Source organism: Callorhinus ursinus, unplaced genomic scaffold (assembly GCF_003265705.2).
Source record: "Callorhinus ursinus isolate GAN/ISIS: 27379988/994484 unplaced genomic scaffold, GSC_fseal_2.0 scaffold36, whole genome shotgun sequence".
NCBI classification, from domain to species: Eukaryota; Metazoa; Chordata; class Mammalia; order Carnivora; family Otariidae; genus Callorhinus; species Callorhinus ursinus.
Window position 1 is genome coordinate 2,399,257 of NW_027397098.1, and position 15,863 is coordinate 2,415,119.

Genomic DNA, 15,863 nt, shown 5'->3' on the forward strand with positions numbered 1-15,863 from the left:
ATGAAACTGTCATTATTCATAGACTATTGTTTGCTAAATAGGAAACCCAAAATAATTTACTGAAAAATAATTAAAAGATTTATCAAGACTGCTGGATAAAGAGTCAGCATACAAAAATCAATTCCCTTTCTCTGTAGCAGTTACAAAAGAACTAACAATGAAATTTTTAAAAACATTTAATCTAACATAATAAAAAATTATAAAGTTACTTAGAAATAAATCCACATGGGGCGCCTGGGTGGCTCAGTCGTTGAGCGTCTACCTTTGGCTCAGGTCATGGTCCCGGGGTCCTGGGATGGAGCCCCGCATGGGGCTTCCCTGCTCAGTGGGAAGCCTGCTTCTCCCTCTCCCACTCCCCCTGCTTGTGTTCCCTCTCTCGCTGTGTCTCTCTCTGTCAAATAAATAAATACAATCTTTAAAAAAATAATAACACTTATTACCTCCTATCTTTTGATAGACTATATAATCTGCTTATTATATGTGTGATTGTCTGTAACCCCCTACCAGAATGTAATGCAAGGATAAGGATCTTGTTTGTTCTGTTGACTAATGTTTTTCAAGAACCTAGAGCAGTGCCTTGCTCATATTAGGCACTCAATAACTATTTGAATGAATGAAAGAATGAATAAGGAAGACAGGATGGAATGGAATCAGGAGAGTCACAAAGGTAAAGGTAATGTTCTATTTCTTAAACTGGTGGTAGGTTCATGAATGTGCCCTTTATTTTTAGAATTTTACATATATATCGATATATGTATATTGGTTTGTAATCAATATTTAATAAATAGTAAAAAAAAAAAAAAGGAACTTGATTGTCCAAATTGACTCACTCCCGAAGGAAAGCTGAGTTTTTACTGTACCTAGTATATTATTATCACTGGGCAGAAGACATCAATATTTCCATTGTCTTTTCTCTCTCGTTCTGCAGAACGAGACACCATGGCTCTAGCCTCTGTTTATGGGAGGGCAACTCAAGAGAAGAACATGCTTTGAAAAGAGTTCTTAGAAGAACATTCTAGACTTAGAGAATAAAACAGAGCACAGTGTACCTTCCCCTCCCCCCTTTCCTGATTTCTTATAATGACTGTAATGCCCAAATGTCTCAGCTTCTAAATACACCTCGATACTGGCGTTTGCCAGTATCTGGCAACTGAAACTATCTGTATCTGGCCTACTGAAACACTGTTAGGGCTTCCTCAGCAGAGAAAGCACTCACTGTTCTGAAGTTGCTATTTGCCTTTGTACCCCACAGTGTATCTCCCATCACCTGCAAATTTGAAAACTAAAAAATCCTGGCGGTAGATTTTGCTAACATTTGCTTTTTATCTTTTACTTAAAAATTCATTGATTATACCGTGAAAGTATTTTTGAGGAGATTTAAAAACCAAGGGATTTACATGAAAAGGTAAAGCAAATTTTTTAAAAGATTTTATTTATTTACTTGAGAGAGAGAGAGAGAGACAGAGAGAACACAAGCAGGGGGAGAGAGGGAGAGGGAGAAACAGACTCCCTGCTGAGCAGGGATTTCCTCCCCACCCCTCCCCTACGTGGGGCTCCATCCCAGGACCCTGGGATCATGACCTGAGCCGACCTTAGCCCACTGAGCGACCCAGGCGCCCCAAGCAATATTTTTTAAATGTAGTTTTATGCAAAAACAAGCTAAAATGTTTTGGGGCCTTTCGTCTCCACCGCTTGCATTGTTATGTTAGACGTTTCAGATCGATAACTCTCTGACCCCTGAATTTGTCAGTTCTTCCAGTCACTTCGCTCCAGAAGGTTTCTTCTTAAAAGAGTCGGAAATGAACTCCTCCTATGACCAGGAAATGCTGTTCCAGTTCTTTGAAAACTTAATCAAATGTGAATCACAACCCCATTCTGTGTGTCTGCAGACTTGCAGTGACATTGGTTTTGTTGCCCTGGAGAATGGGGTCAAACTGAATAGATGCGTGCTTCTGTGCCTTTACAATAACCGAGAGCTAGTTAGGGTGGTTGCAGCCCGTGTTCAGAATGTGTTTTTGCTTTTTAAAGACGCCTTTTTCATTCCTGATGAATTGTTCCTAGAGATACGAGAGGAGGCTTGAGAGATCTCAAAAAACTGCCATCCAGGTTTCTAGGAATTACGAGAGGACAGAGGGAGACATATACCAAAAGGAATCCCCACTGAGGTCCGTGGGGATTTCTCTGGATTTCCGGCAAACAACCTCTTGAGAAAGAATTGGGGAGCAAGCCAAGAGCGGAGAGAAACTCATTTAAATTCCCTGCTCCTCGCCTTTCCAGTTGCCGTCGCGCTGGCTGCTCAGAACACTGGCGCGCCGCTTGGGACGCGGGCGGGCGCCGAGGTCAGGGCAGATGCTACTCACTGTTCAGCCCCGCCCCCTAGTACTGGGCGCCAATGGGAACCGGCTGGGTCCATAGCACAGCCAATGGGAGCCGGCGGGCGGAGGCGCGCCTCCATTTAAGGAGGCCCGCCGCACGGGCTCCAGGGACCGGCGCCTCAGGAGTGCGGCGGTAGCTGAGTGCTGTCACCATGTCTTCTTTGCAGGTGAGTCGAAGGGTGCGGAGGCAGCCCAAGAGGGCTTCCTCCTCAGAGGGAAGCGCTCGAGTGAGGCGTGGGGCAGGCGTGACGCCCCCGGGTGGCGGGCGACTCGGAACTCGAGTCCTGCAGTCTTCGCTCCCTGGGTTTCCCCCCCACCCGGAATTGTCCGGAGTGACCCCGCGGACCCTCCCACCCCCATCGCGAGCGCCCGCTTATTGCAGTGGGGACCGCACCGGTGCCATCTGTTGACGGCGAGCCGGGGCTCCCTATGGCAACACTTGTGAGCCCCGGGGATTGGTTACTCGCAAAGTAAGCGCTGGCCCCGGGGAGGGCGGACACCGGGCGGCCCTGCTCCGCCCGCTCTTTCCATCCGGGAGAGGGAGGCGACGGCGGCTGGGGTGCCACCCGCGCCCCCTCGCTCCTTGGTAAGGCAAGTGTTTTTCTGAACAGCAGAGATCTGTAAAACTACAAAATAGTTTTGCTGGTATGCGAAAAAATTTATGTTCAGGGTGGGAACTTCGGGGGAAAGAGAACAAATATAAAGTAAGTAAAAACCATTAGGAATTCCTTCACCCAGGTGATAACCACTGCTAACATGAGGGATTACATTCTTGTATGTGTGAAAAATGTGTGTGTATATTTGTGCCTGTGTGTGCTTGCACATGCATGTGCATGCATATGTACATGCATGTGCATGTGTGTATATACACACACTGATTCGATTAGACTCTTAAGTATATACAGTTTTGTTCCTGTACCTATCACTATATTAGGAGCATTTTTCATCATTAAATATTCTTCTAAAATAAAATTTGAAAAAATACCTGCATACAATTTCACAGAATGAGCATGGCTCACTTCTTTAAAGATTCCTTTTTTTTTTTTAGATTTTTTTTAATTTTGGGGGGAGGGAGGGAGGGGCAGAGAGAGAATCCTCAAGCAGGCTCTACGCCCAGTGCAGAGCCCCACGTGGGGGCTCGATACCAGGACCCTGAGATCACTACCTGAGCCAAAATCACGAGTTGGGCGTCTTAACCCACTGAGCCACCCAGATGCCCCCCCTTAAGGATTCTTTAAGCAGTATGTTATGGTGACTAAAGGCACATACTCCAGAGTCGGCCAGGTTCAAATCCAAACCTCACCCCTTCTTAGTCCGTGATGTAGTTGCTTAACCTCTCTGTGCCGATTTCCTCATCCAAAAATGGAGGAGAGAGACTGTCAAGATTAAATGAGCTACATGTATAGAGCAAGTAAAACAGTGCCTGCCGTGTGGTAAGTACCCAATAAGGAAAGTGTGTCCTTGAACACTTAGATAGTTTTCACTTATGTAGGACAAATAATTCATATTGAGCTTTCCTCAAAATAATCAAACCTTTCAATATCAAAACTGTATTCCTTTTTAGCTTAGTATTTTGTTTTGTTTGGCAAACAAATGGGATTTCTAATTCAGCTATAATCTCCAAACTTTATTTTAAACTTACAGTAGGTTTACTTCAGTAGCAAAACTTTTAGCAAAGCTGAGAGCCAGGTAAACTGGATGTATTTCTTTTTTAGAAGTTGATGCTCAAAGGCGGACTGCTTCTTCAAGAAGCTACATCTTTTTGAGTCTTGGGGGTTCATGATTTTACAATGGGCAAATCATTAACCCCTTTCCCTCCATGCATGTTTGTATGACTTAAGAACCATGCAGTGTGAGAATTTATGATCTTCCTAATTCAGCTCCTCAATGGGAAATGATTGCTCAAAAAGGTTGTCAGCGTGCCTGGGTGGCTCAGTTGGTTGAGCATCCGACTCTTGGTTTCAGCTCCGGTCATGATCTCAGGATTGTGAGATCAAGCCTCACATTGGGCTCTGCACTCACCGCAGCGTCGGCTTGAGGTTCTCTCTCCCTCTCTCCTTCAACCCCTCACCCCACTCACACACTCTCTCTCTCTAAAATAAATAAATAAATCTTAAAAAAAAAAAAAGGTTTTGTCAACCTCGTATTGTGGGATGACCATGTTCTTTGGCTGCAGAAGGTAGAACTAGATTAGGTGAGAGTCACCTTCAGAGGCTATTTTCAGCTGTGATGAAATTGGAAAGGAAACTTACCCAGAGGCCAGGGTGGTCAATACTCCTAGGTGGTAAGAGGGTAGAGGGTTCCAGCTCCGGGAAAGCAGGATGCACCCCCTGTGAGTGCTGGTGGGGACACTGGGGTCACTACTACACCAGGTGTGGTCAGAGGGCCTTATGAAAACATGAACAGGAGAGAGTCTGGGGAGAGGCCTTCTGAGGGAAATGATGTACACATGCATTCAAGCGGGACACCGAGGCCCCAGCACTAGAAGAATGAGCTCAGCAAAGGCTGAAATTCCTCACCAAAAGCAATGAGCCCAGCTCCACAGTGGCACAGGGACATTACTGAACTCCCCCTTTGACCCAGAATGCTTTGGAATTAAGTGTAAACAACTGTACATTTCAAGCTGTTTCTCAACTCTGATAGTTTTCAGACCCACCTAATATCCACTCACTCATTGATTTATTCACCAAGGACTCAGAGGGGCTGGTACTGCCTACCAGTGCTCTCTGTAAGGCATGAATACTTACGCCTGCCCTCTGTTATGCATATATGGGGGAAAAAAATCCAGTCCCACTCAGCTTTCCTGTTGAGCCCTCATACATGCTGTCCATGCCACCTGGAACACCCTTCCATGCTCCTGTCCATCCAACAGGTGCTGTCCCCTCGGGCTTAGCTAAGTGCCATCTCTGCTGGGAAAGCTTCTTCCCCACCTGCTGACACTCCTGCCTCTGCATCCCCAGAGGGCCCACAGCTCCTCCACTGGAGCTAGTATCACATGATCATTGTTGACCTGCTCATCTCCCCCCAGAGCCTGAGCTCCTTGAGCGCTGGCTGCCCTGTTCATCCCTGTCTGCCTAGCAAAGGCCTGGTGCACCACAGGTGTTCAATACATCTGTTAAGTAGTGTGAGTCAAGTGATGAGCTCTGGGTGGGCAGAGTCAACAGAACGAAATCAAGAATATATCTGTTCTTAGTGGGATTTAATCTTAACACCTTTTCACGGAAGTTGATAGTATCATTTTTTTGCCTGAGGCTGAATCTCAAAGGAGTTTTGTTGCTTGCATAAAATCCCATGGTATTGTGTCTCAAAGCTAGAATTCAAACCCAAGATCCTGATGTGAGGCCAGTGTTCTTTCCCCTAGAGCTCATCGTGGTTGAACTGGGAAAGGCCCCATAGAGGAGGGTACACTGGAAGCACAGCATGGAGCAGGAATGTATCAAGTTGTGGCACTACAAAAGGGCATGCTGGATGGAAAGAATGATCTTGGCCCCTGCTCTGGAACAGGCTTCTGTACCCTGGAAGGGAGAAAGAACAGGGATCCCTGAAGTTGTGTGTGAAACCCTGTCAGGGCCTGACCTCTTGTGGAGAGGGTCCAAGACTTTCATTAGGTTGTCACAGGGTTCCATGCCCCACTCTCCACCCCCACCCCGTATATGAAGAACAATTTCCCAGAAATTCCTTCTGGAAGGCAGGGACCTAGTATGGTTATTGAGAAGCCTTAGAATTCTCCTCGAGGCATGGCTTGCCAAGAGGAATTGAGTTACTGTCACTGGAGAAGGGTGCAAGACCTCACAGCAAGCGGACGACCTGAGACGCTGGTAAATCTCAAGGGGACGATCCCTACACCTCTCTGAAGAGCCCTGCCCTTAGGAAGCCCTGGGCACGTATAGAGCATTTTCATTTTATCCTTATCACAGGCACACTATAGAACAGTTGGAGAGTACAGAAAGCGTGAAAAACCCAGAGAAGTTACCAATAATCAGAGGCAACTATTGTTTTCATATTTTAGTATATTTCTTGCTAGTCTTTATTTTTTCTATGTAACTTACAAAACTGTGTATAAAAACAATTTTGTATTTGTTAAGTTAAAGTGTTTTTTGTGTCATTATGAGTACTTTCTTCCAGTTTTTTCTAGAATTAGTTTTTTTTTCCAAAAAGACTTAAAATAGTAATGGTAACCTTTATTAAACATTCACCATGTCCCAGGCACTATTTTAAATATTTGACGTGTGTTAACCTATTTAAATCTTCTTTACAACCTGGCGGATAGGTGGTATTATTGTCCTATATTCTGGCCGAGAAAACAGACACAAGTTAAATAACTTGCCCAAGGATACGCAGCTCTTAAGTGATGAAGCTGAGATTATAATCAAGGCAGTCTGGCTCTATTTTATTTTTTTTTTAAGATTTTATTTATTTATTTGAGAGAGAGAGCAAGCACATGAGGGGGGGAGGGTCAGAGGGAGAAGCAGACTCCCCACTGAGCAGGGAGCCCGATGTGGGACTCGATCCCGGGACTCCAGGATCATTCCCTGAGCCGAAGGCAGTCGCCCAACCAACTGAGCCACCCAGGCGCCCCAAGGCAGTCTGGCTGTAGAGCCTGTGTTCTTTTTTTCTTTTTTTTCTCTTTTTTTTAATTTAGAGAGAGAGCGCGCACACACACGAGCAGAGGGAAAGGCAGAGAGAGAGAGAGAGAGAGAGAATCTCAAGCAGACTCCGCCCTGAGTCTGATGTGGGGCTCCATCTCACCCCCCTGAGATCATGACCTGAGGCAAAATCAAGTGGGATGCTCAACTGATTGAGCCACCCAGGCGCCCCTAGAACCTGTGTTCTTTTTTTTTTTTTTAAGATTTTATTTATTTATTTGACAGAGAGACAGCGAGAGAGGGAACACAAGCAGGGGGAGTGGGAGAGGGAGAAGCAGGCTTCCCACAGAGCAGGGAGCCCAATGCGGGGCTCGATCCCAGGACCCTGGGATCATGACCTGAGCCGAAGGCAGACGCTCAACTGACTGAGCCACCCAGGCGCCCCTAGAACCTGTGTTCTTAACCCTGACATTGTTTGAAGCAGTTGACAACTTCCTAGAAACACACTCAGAAAGGTGAGGCATGGTGTGTGACCCTTATCACATGCACCCATGCTTCTTAGACCCCTGGGCCTTTTTCAAGGTTATTTAGGTTGGAGAACCCAGTCTCTGGGGTTCTGACATGACAGCAAGGCTATCCACTTTCTCTACTAACACTTTGGATCTTTGGATCAAAGGGAGCTATGCACTGGAGAAAGAAAATGGAGGGTGGGGGTAGAATGCCTCCCTGAGCTTCTCTTGTTTGATACCCAGGCTGGTGACATTTCCTGCTTATCCCTGATTTAAATAACACAAGGTAAAATACAGTGTATTTTTTAAAAAAAGAATAGAAAAATTATATTAAGGAAGTAGTCACCAAAGCCCTTTTTAGGTAAACAAAGAGGTTAAAAGAGAAGGGATAAAGCTAGGAGCACACAGGGGGCTGGCTTAGTGGAGCATACAACTCTTGATCTCAGGATTCTGCGATTGAACCCCACATTGGGGGTAGAGATAACTCAAATAAATAAATAAAATCTTAAAAAAAAGTACTGGGAGCACATAGACATTCCTTTGTGTGGAATATTCCAATTTGTGGAATTTATATGCTTTTAACTTATAAAAAGAAATGTGTAGGGGCACCTGGATGACTCAGTCAGTTGAGCATCTGACTGTTGGTTTCTGCTCAGGTTGTGATCTCCAGGTTGTGGGTTCCAGCCCCTCGTCGGGCTCCACGCTCAGCCGGGAGTCTGCTTGGGATTCTCTCCCTCTCTCTCTTCCCCTCTGCCCCGCCTCAAATAAATCAATAAATCTTTAAAAAAAAAAGAAATATGTATTAAAATTTCTCTTGATAAATTTTCCCCCCACCTTTTGACCACATTCACCCATTTCCCCCACCCTTCACCCCCCTCTGGCAACTGCCAGTCTGTCCTTTCTAAGTTTAGTTATTTTTAGATTCCACATGTAAGTGAGGTCCTACAGTATTTGTCTCTGTGTGACTTACTTCACCTCACATAATGCTCTCAAGTTCCATCCATGTTGCTGCAAATGGCAGGATCTCCTTCCTTTTTATGGCTGAACAATATTCCATTATGTGTGTGCATGTCTATATATACCATATTTTCTTTATCCTTCCATCATCGGGCACTTAGGTTGTAATTTCCATGTCTTAACTGTTGTAAAGAATGATGCAGTGAATATGGGGGTGCCAGCATCACTGTGAGGTAGGGACTTTGCTTCCTTTGGATATATACCCACAGGTGGGATTGCTGAATCACATGGCATTTGTATGTCTTTATTTATTTATTTATTTTTAAAGATTTTATTTATTTATTTGAGAGAGAGAATGAGAGAGAGAGCATGAGAGCAGGGAGGGTCAGAGGGAGAAGCAGACTCCCTGCTGAGCAGGGAGCCCGATGCGGGACTCGATCCTGGGACTCCAGGGTCATGACCTGAGCCGAAGGCAGTCGCTTAACCAACTGAGCCACCCAGGCGCCCTCTTTATTTATTTTAATTTATAAATGATTTATTGGATTTTTTCAGAAAAAACTAATTCTTTAAACTGAATAAGCTCTATACATACAAGTTCTCATTTTTCATTTAGCTTTGATTTACTTCTTAGAAGTTTTCATGTTTCTGACCAGCCACTGTCTTTTAAACCTCTTGGCATTTTTTTTCTGAGCTCCCCAAGCATTATTCAGAAACTGGGTGGCTGCCCTTTTCCCTGGTAACCTCTTATTTTCAAGACATAGGAACTTATTTACAGTAGTTCTATTGATTCTGGAACCATATAAAGAATTCTCTCTAAAGGCTTTCAGTGCTTAGTGCCTTGAATCTCTGAGATCTTGATCTTCTAGCCTGAGAGCCAAGTGGCTTTTATTCTGGTCCATAGACTCTACTTTTTGTACCTATTTCAGCTTTCTTGGAATCACTTCCTTTTTCACATTCTTCATTTTTCTTCTGCTTTCTTCTTTCAACTTTTTTGATGATGTCATTACATTAGTCTGTCCAACTGCAGTTAACTTCTCCGGAATGTAATCTGGAAGGAGTTTTCTTTGTTGGATGGACAGCTCGTCTTCTTCAAGAGTGCTTTATCCCCAACCAGCTGCTCCCCTTTGTGCTTCGTCCTGGGTGCTGGCCAGTCAGCTCCTCCCTGACAGGCATTGCTGGGCTGCCGGACCAATAGGCAGTGCTCTGCCTTCTCCTCCCCACCCCCTCAACCCCACCTAGGCAAGACATTCCCCCTCCTCCTCCCCCCAGGTGGCACTCTTCCCCCTCCCGGTGGTGCTCTGCCTACCCCTCCCCAAGTTCCTCCTTCTCCCCTCCCCCAGGCCTGCTGGCCCTCCTCCACCATCACTGATGCAGGGGTGTGGGAGGTACGAGGCTGGAGCTGCACCATGGCCCAGGCAGCATCAAACCGCCTCCATTTGTATGTCTTTGGGAAAATGTCTATTTAGTTCCATTGTCCATTTTTTAATTGATTTTTTTTTCTTTTTGCTCTTGAGTGGTATAAGTTCTTTATATATTTTGGATATTAACCACTTTAAAGATATATGATTTACAAATATTTTCTCCCATTCCATAGGTTTCCTTTTCATTTTGTTGATGGTTTTCTTTACTGTGCAGAAGCTTTCTAGTTCAATGGAGTCTCACTTCTTTATTTTTGTTTGTGTTACCTTTGAACTTGGTGTCAGATCCAAACAGTCAGAGCTGAGACCAGTGTCCAGGAGCTTATCCCCTCTGTTTTCTATCGAGGAGTTTTGTGGTCTTAGGTCTTACATTCAAGATCTAAACAAAAGGTCTTACTTGACCTTACATTAAATCCTTTGAGCTGGTTTTTGTGCATAGTGTCACCTTGTGGTCCAGTTTCAGTCTTTTGTCTGTAGCTGTCAGGTTGTCCCAGCACCATTTGTTTAATGACTCACCTTTCCCCATTCTACGTTCTTGGCTCCTTTGTCATTAATTAATCGACCATATATGCATGCTTTTATTTCTGGGCTCTCTATTCTGTTTCATTGATCTGTTTGTTTTTAGGCCAATAACATACCGTTTTGATTAGTATAACTTTGTGATATAGTTGGAAATCGGGACACAGCATGACTCCAGCTTTGTTATTCTTTCTCAAGATTGTTTTGGCTGTTCAGGGTCTTTTGTGGTTCTATACAAACTTTAAGGTTGTTTTTTCTACTTATGTAAAATATGCCATTAGAACATTGATAAGAATTGATTGCAATGAATCTGTAGATAGCTTTAGGTAGTATGGACATTTAAACAATAATATTTCTTCCAATTAATGAGCATAGAATATCTTCCATTTATTTATGTCTTTTTCAGTTTTTAAAATTTTCAAAAATTTTAAAAGTTTTAAAATTTTCAGTATTGAGAAATTTCAGTATTGGGGTGCCTGGGTGGCTCAGTCAGTTAAGCATCCGTCTCTTGATCTCAGCCCAGGTCTTGATCTCAGGGTCGTGGGTTTAAGCCCTACATTGGGCTCCATGCTGGGTGTGGAGCCTACTAAAAAAAAAAAAGGAATTTTCACTTATAACAGTTTTATGTAGTTCTCCACATCTTGTCTGAATATCAGGTAAGTACCAGGAGAGGTATCCATAAATTAAAAGAAATTAGGATAACTCTGGTAGAATCAGTCCAGTAATAGTTCTGTTTGAAACCTTCCCCTTTCTTTTTGCGTTCCCACTGTTTGGTGGTAAATACCCCCAAATTAGATGGGCCTGTTGAAAGTTAGTGAATGCACCATTTGCCTTTTCTTCCTTTTGTTCTAGGCTGATTTTGATAGGATTGCAGAAGATGTGAGGAAGCTGAAAACAAGACCAGATGATGAAGAACTGAAAGAACTCTATGGGCTCTACAAACAATCTGTAGTTGGAGACATTAATATTGGTATTGTGTGTGTGTGTGTGTGTGTGTGTGTGCGCGCGCACACGCGCGTATGTGTATATATATTAAAATGTAATACATATTATTAATATGTTAATATTTTTAAAATCATATATTTTTTAAAATACATTTCATCTGAACAATGTTTATAAAAGCATTGAGTAAAAAGTAAACTTGAAAATATAACTATCCTTCTTTTGGCAGAGTGTCCAGGAATGTTAGATTTAAAAGGCAAGGCTAAATGGGAAGCATGGAACCTCCAAAAAGGTTGTTAATTCTTAAATAAGTAAAATAAACTTTCTTAATTTTCCAATACATCAGTCAGTGAGATACTCTGATTCTGTCTTTCTAGGGCGGTTGAAGGAAGATGCCATGAGTGCCTATATTTCTAAAGCAAAAGAGCTGATAGAAAAATATGGAATTTAAAGTTCATCTATGAGAAAGTTTTTCTTTTGAAGCCTTCATAATGGTATCATTTCTTAACATCTAAGGAAGAAATGCACTGTTAACTCTTTTCATGTCACGAGTATGTTTGCTGTTAACATGAATTGTAATCCTTAATTAGAGGTATGCTGAAACTATTTAATGACATTTTACTTGCTAAAACCAGGGGATTTTTAAAAAAAGTATTGCTCTGGTAGTATGTCACAAAACATTAACAATTTTTTTTTTTGGCTTATCTGTTTTTCTACAGTGAGTTAGTATTATTGGTATATGATCAAAACAGTTTATTAAGAACCAATAACAAGGTTCTGCCTTTATTACACTATGTAACTTTGGGATTCTCACTGGCTTGGGATCTTGGAAATCATAAACATACCTGGTTCCAGTCCATACTCTGTAATTTTTTACTAGGTGACCTGAGACAAATTACTTAACCTTGCTAAGCCTCAACTATAGAGTAGAGGGGGAAAATCAGTCTCACAGGGTTGTAAGAATTGAATGATTCTTCAGATAATTGAGAATTGATAATTGAGGTAACTCTAATTATCCTACCTTCAATTTAAAGCACACATTATATAAAGCCTAACAAATAAAGTTTTTAAAAATAAACTTACGAGTCCATGACTATTCAAAGAAAGAAAAAAGCCATCTTTCAATTATTTTTCTTTAAATTTTTACATTTAAGACAAAAAAATTAAATGTAGTATCTAGTGATAATAAAATGTACAACTACTGTGCCTCTTACATTCATTTTTATCAGAGTGAAAATGCAGAGTCTGGAATATAATAGTGGCCTAATCCTCAGTCTTTCTTGCCGCACACAGGTTCCCTGAAAGAAGATAGTCTTGTTTTAGCACTTCTAAAATCTGTTTGAGATTGAAAAAACAGTGTACTTCTATTCCCTGGATAAGGGTTTGGGTTTGGTATACTATGACCAAGGAGGGATAGATTGATTTCATGTGACTTTAAAAAAAAAAATCTAGATAGACTAGATGAATTTCCAAGGAATTATTCTGAGTGAAAAAAAGCCAGTCCCAAAACGTTACACAGGGTATGATTCCATTTACGTAACTTTCTTGAAATGGGAAAGTTACAGACATAGAGAACAGAACAGTGACTGCCACAGAGCACAGAAGAGGGAGGTAGGTGTGGCTTGAAAGAGCAGCAGGAGGGATCCTGTGTGGATGGAATGTTCTGTCCCTTGGCTGTATCACTGTGAATGGCTAGCTGTAACATTACACTGGAGTTTTGCACATGTTACCATTTGGGGGAACTGGGTAGTTCTGTATTATGTGAATCTACAGTTATCTCCAAATAAAAAGTTTCATGAAAAACGAATCTAGCTTGATTCCTATTCTGGAAAATTTTAGAACGTAAAGATGGTTCTCATCTCTACTAAGTCTTACCTGAAGATTGTCGGGAGTCTGCCATGACGAAGTCAACAGCCAAATGCAAGAAAAGGGAGACGTCAGCAACGACAGGGCTGCTCCTTCCAATGGAGAGCTTGGAAGCTCTCAGAGCTCTTTCCACGTGGACTTCACCTCTACCAGGTGGAGAGGCAGGTGAGAAGGCCCACCCCAAAAGTCTGGCATTGGCTATACCATGTGATTCCCATTGTGGACCATATTAACTAAAAACTTTTCAAATGAATAATCACAAGTCAAATTACTTTTGTGCCAATGCTTTCATAAGGAAGCCCTGGAAATGGTGTCACACCAAAGGGTAAAGCACAGCAGGTACTAAACATGTATCATAATTTGCTTCAGCCTATTTTTAGCCCAAGTTGATTGCATGAATTCTAACTCCTCCCACAATGAATTTTTCATATGATTTGCCCTTTGTTAGAAATGAATGATAAATTCTGTAAAATGTGTCCTGTATGCATTTTGCTCAATCTTATTTATTAAGATTCTATGTATAGGATTTTAAAATCTTAACACAAACATGAACCTATCTTATGTGATCATAAACAAATAGATGCTTTAAAATTTAACCTTAATATATATTGCTGTGTTAAGTACTTTAAGCCTTAAGGAAGATACATCAGTGACACCAAGTAGTGGAGTTTATTGTGAAGATCCCACGGGACATAGGAAATCAGCGCCAGGATTCCAAGAGACAAACACAATTTGGGACTCACCAGAGATTGCAGGAGCCATGCAGCTCCAAGGGGGCGGTGCCCCTTCATTCCTATCAACCCGCGACTGTGAATCCCATTTGTAGTGTTCTGCCTTATTTGGACTCAGCGAATTTTCCCAACTTCTGCTTTTTCCCCTTTTAGCTCCTGTTTTTTCCAACTGTTCGCTTTCTCCTTATGTCAAACCCAAACTGTCACAGAGCAAGGCTGAGGCATCCTGTCGGGCATGGCATTTGTGCTGGGCCGCTCCACACACCAGGGGCCAGACACCAGACTGGCTGTCCATGGGAGGACTCTCGTTGGCCCTAGTCAGTCACTGCCAGGGTCGGGGGACAGGAACAGCACCCACAGAGCCAGCGGGCCCTCAGTGTTGGAGAAGCCCGTGAGGAGGGGGCCCGGGCTTACGGGCATTGTGAGGACTTGCCCACTCAGTCAAGGCACCAATGATGGCTCAGGACTATCTTATTTTAATAAAGCAGTAGGTTATATTTTCTCATTAAATGGGATGACCCTAATTTCAAAAGATTGGATCAAGCTTTGAACCACCGTGTGCTGATGGAGCAATTTGTTTTCTAGCATTTTCCCTGTCTCTCATTTCGGTTAAAATAAGGGAAAAAATGGGTAATTTACTAAGCAGAAGTTTTGTTGACAAACTTCCCACAGATAAGACTCAAATGAGATTCTGATAGAAGATAAAGGACCCTGCCGGAAGTATTCTTTACCCCTTTGTCATCTTCTGTCTCTGGATCCATAAGCGCTCTGTGAAGAAATACATTTATGTGTCACACATCAGCCTGGTAGTAGCAAATGAATAATTTCCCAACCTCTAAAAAAAAAAAAAAACCTAATGAACTACTAAAAAATTAAAAAGAGTATGATATAATCACTTTGGACCCTCCTCAAACTGAAAGGAAAAATCTCTAAAAATAGGCAAGTATCAGTAGTTCTAGACACATGGTTAGGTAGTTCTTGATGAAGGTCTCATCAGAAATTTCCATAAGATAAAAGTGATTTTCTGGGAGTGCATGAACATCAAAACTTCCACCAGTTACATCTTTCCAGGCTAAAAATAAAATTACATTTAAGAACAAATGATGCTTACCACCGCCAACAAAAAGATTTACTTCCAGATACTGCTTTTCTAAAGCTGACACTGGTGGTAGAATTACTTCTAAGGTCTCATGTTCTGTACGTCCTGTATTTTTAATTTCTCCAAGATCCATCAGGACACAACGGTCTTAGGTGCATTCTCTCACTTCCCACACGACTGACCTCTCTCCATTTACACTAAAACCTGGGCCAAATTTCCACTTGTTACAGTAACGGCTAGTCGATATTAGCTGAAAATCATCAAACAAATCTCTCAAAATACCCCAAACCATCAAAACAATTTCACCATTGCTACATTTTTAGATCCAACAAAACATGTTGAATCGCAAGAAGGAACAGCCTCAGATGGCATATCAAAGCAGTAAACTGAAAAGAGCCGGTGAGTAACTTTCCATATGCAACATCTCGGAGCCTCTCCCGGTTAATAACTTCACTTAAAGGAAATGTGGTGCATCCCCACTGCTTTCCCTTTTGCTATTTCCAGCAATACAGACCTTTTTTTTTTTTTTTTTTACTAGTGGTACCTGCACCTGTCAGTACCTGTCTGAGACTCGCTGTGGGCCAGGTCATTTTCTGAGGTCATCTGACTTCTAGAACAATGCAGGTGGCAGCACAATGGCGGCTGGGTACCCAATTGCAACTCAGGGTGAGGCCGGTACCTTGCACTGTCATTCCCCAGAAACGACCTATTTCCCAGCTCTCCACAGTCAGCAGACGGTTGTCAGGGGCAGAGCAAAAGCAGGTTCTCGCAAGCAGGGCCCTGGGTTGGTTCCGCCCGGTTCTCAGTGGTCACAGCAACAGAAATTAGCATTCACTGAACTGGGTGCTGGGTGTTGGGTTC

At 42.7% G+C, this 15,863-nt stretch overlaps 1 protein-coding gene and 1 pseudogene across 1 annotated transcript; one reads left to right on the plus strand and one right to left on the minus strand.

Moving 5' to 3' along the window:
* The first annotated feature begins 2,432 nt into the window (after positions 1-2,432).
* On the plus strand, positions 2,433-13,180 carry ACBD7 (acyl-CoA binding domain containing 7). The gene is made up of 4 exons (XM_025853569.2): positions 2,433-2,542; positions 11,217-11,334; positions 11,536-11,598; positions 11,684-13,180. The coding sequence occupies exons 1-4, from the start codon at positions 2,528-2,530 to the stop codon at positions 11,755-11,757; spliced, it is 270 nt and encodes an 89-aa protein (XP_025709354.1). The 5' UTR covers positions 2,433-2,527; the 3' UTR covers positions 11,758-13,180.
* LOC141370480 (U3 small nucleolar RNA-associated protein NOL7 pseudogene) lies at positions 9,048-10,371 on the minus strand (annotated as a pseudogene).
* Positions 13,181-15,863: the final 2,683 nt, after the last annotated feature.

Coding starts and splice junctions, on each gene's coding strand:
- ACBD7 (XM_025853569.2), top strand. Junction 11,335..11,535: donor AGTTGGAGACATTAATATTG/GTATTGTGTGTG, acceptor TTCTTTTGGCAG/AGTGTCCAGGAATGTTAGAT. Junction 11,599..11,683: donor AGCATGGAACCTCCAAAAAG/GTTGTTAATTCT, acceptor CTGTCTTTCTAG/GGCGGTTGAAGGAAGATGCC.